The following is a 9,718-nucleotide window of genomic DNA, read 5'->3' on the forward strand; positions in this document are numbered from 1 at the left end:
ATAAAGAATATGTACATAAGGATATATGAATGAGTGATGGTACAGAGCAGCATAGGCAAGATACAGTAGATGATATCGAGTACAGTATATACATATGAGATAAGTATGTAAACCAAGTGGCATAGTTAAAGTGGCTAGTGATACATGTATTACATAAGGATGCAGTCGATGATATAGAGTACAGTATCAACGTATGCATATGAGATGAATAATGTAGGGTAAGTAACATTATATAAGGTAGCATTGTTTAAAGTGGCTAGTGATATATTTACATCATTTCCCATCAATTCCCATGATTAAAGTGGCTGGAGTAGAGTCAGTGTCATTGACAGTGTGTTGGCAGTAGCCACTCAATGTTAGTGGTGGCTGTTTAACAGTCTGATGGCCTTGAGATAGAAGCTGTTTTTCAGTCTCTCGGTCCCAGCTTTGATGCACCTGTACTGACCTCGCCTTCTGGATGACAGCGGGGTGAACAGGCAGTGGCTCGGGTGGTTGATGTCCTTGATGATCTTTATGGCCTTCCTGTAGCATCGGGTGGTGTAGGTGTCCTGGAGGGCAGGTAGTTTGCCCCCGGTGATGCGTTGTGCAGATCTCACTACCCTCTGGAGAGCCTTACGGTTGAGGGCGGTGCAGTTGCCATACCAGGCGGTGATACAGCCCGCCAGGATGCTCTCGATTGTGCATCTGTAGAAGTTTGTGAGTGCTTTTGGTGACAAGCCGAATTTCTTCAGCCTCCTGAGGTTGAAGAGGCGCTGCTGCGCCTTCCTCACGATGCTGTCTGTGTGAGTGGACCAATTCAGTTTGTCTGTGATGTGTATGCCGAGGAACTTAAAACTTGCTACCCTCTCCACTACTGTTCCATCGATGTGGATGGGGGTGTTCCCTCTGCTGTTTCCTGAAGTCCACAATCATCTCCTTAGTTTTGTTGACGTTGAGTGTGAGGTTATTTTCCTGACACCACACTCCGAGGGCCCTCACCTCCTCCCTGTAGGCCGTCTCGTCGTTGTTGGTAATCAAGCCTACCACTGTTGTGTCGTCCGCAAACTTGATGATTGAGTTGGAGGCGTGCATGGCCACGCAGTCGTGGGTGAACAGTAAACCAATCAGGAAACCAATTAGAATGTAAACCAATCAGGGTTTAGGCCATGGCATAGCACTATTACAGCAACCACTTTAGTTGTTCATGCTTTAGACAATCAAATGAAATGTGCTGCTTTGTTTATGGAGTTGTCAAAAGCATTTGATACTGTTGATCATGCTATTTTATTGAATAAGTTGTCCCCAATAGGCCTGATCTCTGACACCTGTTAATGGTTTCATGGTTATCTTAGTGACGGAACAAAGGTCATCATGATTGATGGAGTTAAGTTTGAATTTCTTAAACTGCATAAAGGTGGAACCTGTTCTCTTCACTATTTATATAAACACCATTGGTCAATCTGTTAAAAATTCTAAACTTCATCTGTATGCGGATGATACTATGATGTATGCTATTGCCCCCACTGTTGGACGCTGGAGCAGTGGAAACGCGTTCTCTGGAGTGACAAATCTGGGTTTAGTGGATGCCAGGAGAAGGCTACCTGACCGAATGCATAGTGACAACTGTAAAGTTTGGTGGATGAGGAATAATGGTCTGGGGTTGTTTTTCATGGTTCGGACTAGGCCAGTGAAGGGAAATCTTAATGCTACAGTATACAATTACATTTTAGACTATTCTGTGCTTCTAACTTTGTGGCAACAGTTTGAGGAAGGCCCTTTCCTGTTTCAGCATGACAATACCCCGTGGACAAAGCGAGGTCCATACACAAATGGTTTGTCGGGATTGGTGTGGAAAAACTTGACTGGCCTGCACAGAGCCCTGACCTCAACAGAACTGAACACCTTTGGGATGAATTGGAACACCAACTGCGAGCCAGGCCTAATCAGTGCCCAACCTCACTAATGCTCGTGGCTGAATGGAAGCAAGTTCCCGCAGCAATGTTCCAACATCTAGTGGAAAGCCTTCCCAGAATAGTGGAGGCTGTTATGGCCACAAAGGGGGGACGAAATCCATATTAATGCCCATAATTTTGGAATAAGGTGTTCGACGAGCAGATGTCCACATACACATACTTTTGGTCATGTAGTGTAGATGATGGTAGTACTGTTGGCCTTGCAGTGGGTGAACGAAATTAAGCCGGACAGGGTTGTTGTGTGTTCTGATTCATGTGCTGTATGGATGAGTCTGAAATATTTTAGTTCATGGAGAAGACAGTACATGCTATATGAGGTACTCCAAATTCATGCCCAGGTGAAACAGATGTCCAGATAAGTTTTGCTTGGGTCCCAGCCCGTGGGGTTGGGGAGGAGTAGATATGCTAGCTAAACAGGCCCTTGGGAGAGAGGTGGATGTGCCAATGAGCAAGGTGTAGGCTAAGGAAATTATATGGACAATGGTGGTGCAGAGATGGCAGGAGCAGTGGAACAGAGACACTAAGTCAGGTGTCTTTTTGAAGTACAGAGTAAAGTCGGGGAGGATGGAAGGAAGAGATATAAGAGCGGAGGCCATCTTTACAAGGATAAGGGTGGGACACAGACAGTTGAATAAGACATTAAATGTGATAGGAAATCATCCAACAGAAAGGTTGATTACTACCAGGAAGGAGAGACAAGTGCATGTGCTGATACAGTGTGGGCAGTATCATAGGGAAAGAGAGAGACAGATCCAGTATGAGGGAGAAGGGGATACAGGAATTGAGTTGAAAGAGCATACTGAGTAGAACACTAGATACAGTCTCAAATAATTTATATTTTTAAGAGAAACGGGCCTGGCATGTACTGTAGGATTTACTTCCACCCTGTCTGTGGCCCACACTCCAGTGCAATAGGTGGCGGTAATGCTGCACCATAACGTTGGATGCCTAGTGCCAAAAAACTAAACAACAGTAGAAAAGTGCGCATGAACGGTTGTGGAGTTGTCTGACCACACGAACCTCTACGGTTTGGCAGTTAGCTGAATTCTGGCTAAATAGCTACATTTCTTGGACGCAAGTTACAACCTCGCCCCCAAAATGGCAAGTGCATTGTATATTATGTGAATACCTTGACATTCGTGTCATGTACATGCTTTTTATAGTTAATATCTTATAACGCTAAGTATTTAGCTAGCTATATAGGCTACATGTTGCTGGGCGTTGCCATAGCTAGTTAGGCTTCGACGCTGGTGGCGAAAATTATTTTCGTAGAATAGCAGAAGGCAAATGCCGCGTTCAAAACAACTAGGAACTTGTGCAAAATTAACTCCGAATGGGAGAACGTTTTGAACGGTCAACCATTTCGGAATTCCAAGTCGGAAACTCGTATTTTTCTATAGCTCCGACTTTTTTTATTTGAAAACTGACGTCGTGATTTGGCCTCTTTCTTCAAATTCCCAATCTGACAACGCTCTGAATTTACGATCATTCAGAGCGCACTCTGGCACGACAGCTTGAATTTACGAACACACCCATTATATTCCCTCATCTCAATACCTTTGTTGCTGTAGAGGGCTTGTTACGTAGCTGCAGTGTTTGGCACCTCCGTAGGCTGGACATATGACATTAACTACGTTTTTTTTCTAATAAGTAGTTCATTGCATCCGCATTTAGGTTGTAGTTATTATAGGACTGTTTCTCTCTCTACCATTTGTATGTCATATACCTTTGACTATTGGATGTTTTTAATAGGTACTTTAGTATTGCCAGTCTAATCTCGGAAGTTGATAGGCTTGAAGTCATAAACAGTTCAATTCTTCAATGCAGTTCAAGCTGCTGGCAAATTCAGGAAAGTGCTTTTTGAATGAATGCTTACGAGCCTGCTGCTGCCTAGCACCGCTCAGTCAGACTGCTCTATCAAATCATAGACCTAATTATTATATAATAACACAGAGAAATACGAGCCTTAGGTCAATTAATATAGTAAAATCCGGAAACTATAATTTCGAAAACGAAACGTTTATTCTTTCAGTGGAATACGGAACCGTTCCGTATGTTATAACGGGTGGCAACCCTAATTCTAAATATTGCTGTTACATTGCACAAACTTCAATGTTATGTCATAATTATGTACAATTCTGGCAAATTAGTTCGCAACGAGCCAGGCGGCCCAAACTGCTGCATATACCCTGACTCTGTGTGCAATGAACGCAAGAGAAGTGACACAGTTTCCCTGGTTAATATTGCCTGCTAACATGAATGTATTAACTAAATATGCCGGTTTAAAAAATATACTTTTCTGTATTGATTTTAAGAAAGGCATTGATGTTTATGGTTGGTACATTTGTGTAACGATTGCGCTAATTTATGTTTGGCAATGTAGGCTGTCTTTGTTAGGAAGAAATGGTCTTCACACAGTTCGCAACGAGCAAGGCGGCCCAAACTGCTGCTGGCCCAAATACCCTGACTCTGTTGCACAGAACGCAAGAGAAGTGACACAATTTCCCTAGTTAAAAGATTCATGTTAGTACACAGGCAATATTAACTAAATATGCAGGTTTAAAAATATATACTTGTGTATTGATTTTAAGAAAGGCTTTGATGTTTATGGTTAGGTACACATTGGTGCAACGACACTGCTTTTTTTCGTGAATGCGCTTGTTAAATCGCCCGTTTGGCGAAGTAGGCTGTGATTCAATGATAAATTCAAAGGCACCGGAATCAATTATATGCAACGCAGGACAAGCTAGATAAACTAGTAATATCATCGACCATGTATAGTTAAGATTGATTGTTTTTTATAAGATAAATTTAATGCTAGCTAGCACCTTACCTTGGCTGTACTCACATAACATGTAGTCTGCCTGCCAAGCAGTCTCCTCGTGGAGTGCAATGTAATCGGACATAATCTGTGTCAAAAAATGCAGATTACCAATTGTTCTGAACTTGAAATTGGGCCTAATTAATCGGCCATTCTGATTAATCGGTCAACCTCTAATTTATGTAGTCAAGCTACTCCATGCAAGTATCTGCAAAACACATGACCCTATGTATGTATGTATGTATGTATGTATGTGTGTGAGGGGAGACAACTGGGTGAAAAGGTTGCCTCAGTCGGTCACAACTGAGTGAGGACAATAGGAATGACAGAATGACAGGAAGTTACTCCAATCAATCAAATGTATTTATAAAGCCCTTTTTACTCCAGACATACTTCCTCAAAAGTTGAGCAAGCAAGTGCTTTTGACTGTCGGCCCAGATGATGTAAAGCGGCATGGAGAGAGATGACTCAAGTAGCGAAGTAAACTATAAAAATGGACATTAAACACGGCGTATCACATTTAACAAACCAAACATTCAAATGCTGTTATAGAAGGTCAAATCAAAACCCAAACTGGTCCATGCATCAATACTGGTATTAGAGGTCGACCGACTAATCGGCATGGCCAATTAATTAGGTCTGTTTTCATAACAATCGTTAATCAGCGTTTTTGGACTCAGATTACATTGCACTCCACGAGGAGACTGTGTGGCAGGCTGACCACCTGTTACGCGAGTGCAGCAAGGAGCCAATGTAAGTTTAATGCTAGCTAGCAACTTATCTTATAAAAAAAAACAATCAATCTTAACATAACTAGTGATTAACTACATGGTTGATATTATTAGTTTAACTAGCTTGTCCTGCGTTAAATTAACAGGCACCGCATTGATTATATTCATCATCGAATCACAGCCTACGGGTGACGATTTAACAAGCGCATTAGTGAAAAAAGCACTGTCGTTGTTGCACCAATGTACCTAACCATAAACAATCAATGCCTTCCTTAAAATCATTACACAAGTATATATTTTTTAAAACGTGCATATTTAGTTCAAATAAATTAATGTTCGCAGGCAATATTAACCAGGGAAATTGTCACTTCTCTTGCGTTCTGTGCAAGCAGAGTCAGGGTATATGCAGCAATTTGGACCACCTGGCCCGTTGCGAACTGTGAAGACCATTTCTTTCTAACAATGACCGTAATTAATTTGCCAGAATTTTACATAACTGTGACATGACATTGAAGGTTGTGCATTGTAACAGCAATATTTAGACTTAGGGATGCCACTCGTTCTATAAAATACGGAACGGTTCTGTATTTCACTGAAAGAATAAACGTTTTGTTTTCGAAATTATAGTTTCCGGATTTTACCATATTATGTCCTAACAGGCTGACTACACCGCTTGCGTCGCATGCGCGAGCGTTGCAAAATGAATTTAGAAATCAAGTCCTGCTTCTGAGCAAGGAACTTAAACGTTAACTTTTTTTTTACATTGGCACACTTTTTTTACAACGCAGGACAAGCTAGTTAAACTATTAATATCAACCATGTGTAGTTAATCACTAGTTATGTTAAGAATAAACATTACTTCTCCAGCGCAGTGTTTTTGCATTATTTAAACCAAATTGAACACGTTTCATTATTTGAGACTAAATTGATTTTATTTATGTATTCTATTAAGTTAAAATAAGTGTTAATTTAGTATTGTTGTAATTGTCATTATTACAAATATATAAAAATCGTCTGATTAGTATCTGCTTTTTTTGGTCCTCCAATCTGTATTGGCGTTGAAAAATCATAATCGGTCGACCTCTAGTATGTGTGTATTAAATCCTGTAATATTCATCTGTATACCGACGATACGGTTATATATGCCATTGCAAGGACTGTTGACCAAGCTATGTTAGCTGCAATCTGATTTTGTTACATTACAGAAAGACCTTGTTGAATTTAACGTAAATATGTTCTCTAATTCACGTCAAAAATGTCTCAGATGGGCTACATATTCACTCATTGAATGGTTCTCTCGTCGAGTAGGTTCCCACCTATACATATCTGGGCATTTAGATTGATAAATAACGTTTAAAAAACATACTGATGAGCTAGTTAAAAAGCAAAGATTTAAAGTGGGCTTATTTTAGTATTTTTTATTATTGATCTTGCCTCCACGAACAGCAGGAATCAGATTGCACAGTCAACTTTCCTGCCAGTTCTTGGCCATGGTGACACAATTTACCTGAATGCAGCAGCCACTTACGCTTATACCTTTGGATGCCTTCTACCAATTGGGTCCTTTGCTTTATTATAGGTGACAGTTTTAATACATCACTGCATCCTGTATAAGAAGGTTGGCTGGACCTTACTAAAGTCCCGTAGATCACTTCATAGGACAATTATAAGCACCCAACAAATGTATTATTATTATTGTTGAAAGGAAATTTTGCAACAACATTCTGGTTTGGTTCTATTTCATGAAGGGAAATCATTTTAATTTAGCTAACTAACCTTACAAACAGTAGATTAACTGCTTAGCAACCACTCCAGTCTAATACTTTGTCACTTTGAAGTTGTTGTTTTGCTAATGTTAGCCAACTGGCTAGCTAGCTACATTTTTTTTCTCTCTTCCTTCCTGTCTTGTTGCAATCTTGATGATAATGCTTTTAACTTAAGGGAAGTGTGATTTTTAAATTATATTTAAAAATAACTGCTGTCTTTTAGGCAGAGGTAGAGGAAACCCTCAAGAGAATTCAGGGTCAAAAAGGGGTACAAGGAATCATCATTGTCAATGCTGAAGGTAAGCCTAAAGCAAAGATTACCATAGTTTAAACTGGTTAGCTATTCCATTAACAATATCCTTTATTATGGTAAATCATGGCACAATTAAGTTTCTTTCAAATGTATTTAAGACCGCAATGATCTCCCACAGACTCAATGCACAATGGTTCCCTCTGCATTCCCCTCTGACATTCTCCAGGCATCCCTATCAAGACCACCCTTGACAACTCCAGCACAGTGCAGTATGCTGGACTCATTCACCAGTTAGTGATGAAGGCACGTAGCACAGTTAGGGACATTGACCCCCAGAATGACCTCACCTTCCTCAGGGTCCGCTCCAAGAAGAATGAGATTATGATTGCTCCAGGTAACTCACAATGATTGTCACATATAGCATGGCTTTTGAACATCGGTGTCCCCTGTAGTTGCATTACCCCCACATTTCGCTTGGATGTTGAATTTTGTCAAATGCAATGCTGCAGTAGTAGTAATTTGTTGTAGAGGACACTGACACGACATGTTTAGAATCTGTAGAAAGTTAAGATTAGGGTTTTCAACTCAACTTTTATTTGTCACGTGCACAGGATACAGCAGGTGTAAACAGTACAGTGAAATTCTTACTTGCAAGCTCTTCCTCAACAGTGCAGTGTCAATATCAAAATTGGAAAAAAGGGTTGATTAAAAAATAAATAATAATTAACACAACATGCAACCATATCAAAGCTTTTTCTGAATTACAGATTATATAAGGAAATCAGTCAATTAAAATATATGGGAATACAGATATCCATATGTTGGTCACAGAATACAGTAACTTAAAAAAAGGTAGTTGCATGGATCAGAAGACTAGTAAGTGGTGTGACCACCATTTGCCTCATGTAGTGCAACACATCTCCTTCGCAAGGAGTTGATCAAGCATTTGATTGTGGCCTGTGGAATGTTGTCCCACTCAACGGCTGTGTGAAGTTGCTGCATATCTGTATTCCCAGTCATGTGAAATCCATAGATTAGGGCCTAATGAATTAATTTAAATTGACTTATTTACTTATATGAACTTTAAGTCAGTAAAATCTTTGAAATTGTTGCATGTTGCGTTTTCTATTTTTGTTCAGTGTATATTTGTTTAGAATAATACTCCTTTTCCTTCTCCTACAGATAAAGACTATTTCCTCATTGTCATTCAGAACCCTTCAGACTGAGAGGATCACCTACACCATCTCTTTGCTGTATTAGTTTTTTCTATTTAATGGCCAAATGTTTATTCTATTGTTTTAGCAAAATGATAAGTTGTACAATAAGCTTTTGGGAGCTTGATTCATATCATCATGGGTGGGTTGATATATGTATGTTCATGTTTGATCATCATTGCAGTTCCATCTCCCCTGTCTGAAATACTCTTTATTGGCACATAACCTTATTGAAGGATCGTTGACTGTCATTTTGGGGCAAAGTCCTTAAACCATTTGAAACTTATTTTTTGAATCCAATAGGTTTTAACAATATTCTTTGTAAATGTTGAGCATCATCTGCTTCATCATTTTATGTTGGTACCTTGTAAGGACTGATAAGATCTATACAATAAACATTTATCATACAAAAGAGCCTAAACTCGGGAACATTTCAAATGTTTATTCAGCAAAGATGTACAGCTGAATAAATCAATGCAGTGTCCACTTATATCCTGAGCTCTCACCCCCTCCCTTCTACAAAGACATACTTCAGTACTTTTCCATCACCCAGGATTTCTTCGTTCTCCTCATATCACAGGACTTCTTATCAGTCTAGAGGCCTTGAATTATTGGGAGTACACATTCCTGCAGTCCACTAAACAATTGTATTTCTCATACACTAAGAACTTCCGCAATTGCATAATTAAATGCAAAAATCAACCAATCAGCGCATATTATGCGAGAGCTCGCAATTTTGACTTAATCGCTGCACGTTTAGCGAATGAAAGGGTCCAATCAAAAGCGGGTTTGTAATTTTGACCAATTACTGCACTGTTACCGTGGAAAATGGCCCAATCTAACCACACGTCAAGAAAGTGTTTACCCCCCCCTGGCCTGTCAGTGTATTCACGTGCGAAGATGGGTGATAAGTTGATGGCTGGACAGGCAGTACAATGAACAGAAATCACTCGTTTGTCAACAAAAAATTACGGCTAACGA

The 9,718-nt window shown here is 39.9% G+C and overlaps 1 protein-coding gene across 1 annotated transcript; it reads left to right on the forward strand.

Annotated features, from left to right (window-relative positions):
* The first annotated feature begins 2,900 nt into the window (after nucleotides 1-2,900).
* Nucleotides 2,901-9,151, forward strand: dynlrb1 (dynein, light chain, roadblock-type 1). The gene is made up of 4 exons (XM_024444140.2): nucleotides 2,901-3,053; nucleotides 7,494-7,569; nucleotides 7,750-7,917; nucleotides 8,706-9,151. The coding sequence occupies exons 1-4, from the start codon at nucleotides 3,051-3,053 to the stop codon at nucleotides 8,747-8,749; spliced, it is 291 nt and encodes a 96-aa protein (XP_024299908.1). The 5' UTR covers nucleotides 2,901-3,050; the 3' UTR covers nucleotides 8,750-9,151.
* Nucleotides 9,152-9,718: the final 567 nt, after the last annotated feature.

The sequence above is a fragment of the Oncorhynchus tshawytscha genome, linkage group LG02 (genome assembly GCF_018296145.1).
Source record: "Oncorhynchus tshawytscha isolate Ot180627B linkage group LG02, Otsh_v2.0, whole genome shotgun sequence".
Lineage (NCBI taxonomy): Eukaryota > Metazoa > Chordata > Actinopteri > Salmoniformes > Salmonidae > Oncorhynchus > Oncorhynchus tshawytscha.

Excerpts from the sequence above, each read along its gene's own strand:
- dynlrb1 (XM_024444140.2), top strand. Across the intron at positions 7,570-7,749 it reads CATCATTGTCAATGCTGAAG|GCATCCCTATCAAGACCACC; the intron begins GTAAGCCTAAAG and ends GACATTCTCCAG. Across the intron at positions 7,918-8,705 it reads TGAGATTATGATTGCTCCAG|ATAAAGACTATTTCCTCATT; the intron begins GTAACTCACAAT and ends CTTCTCCTACAG.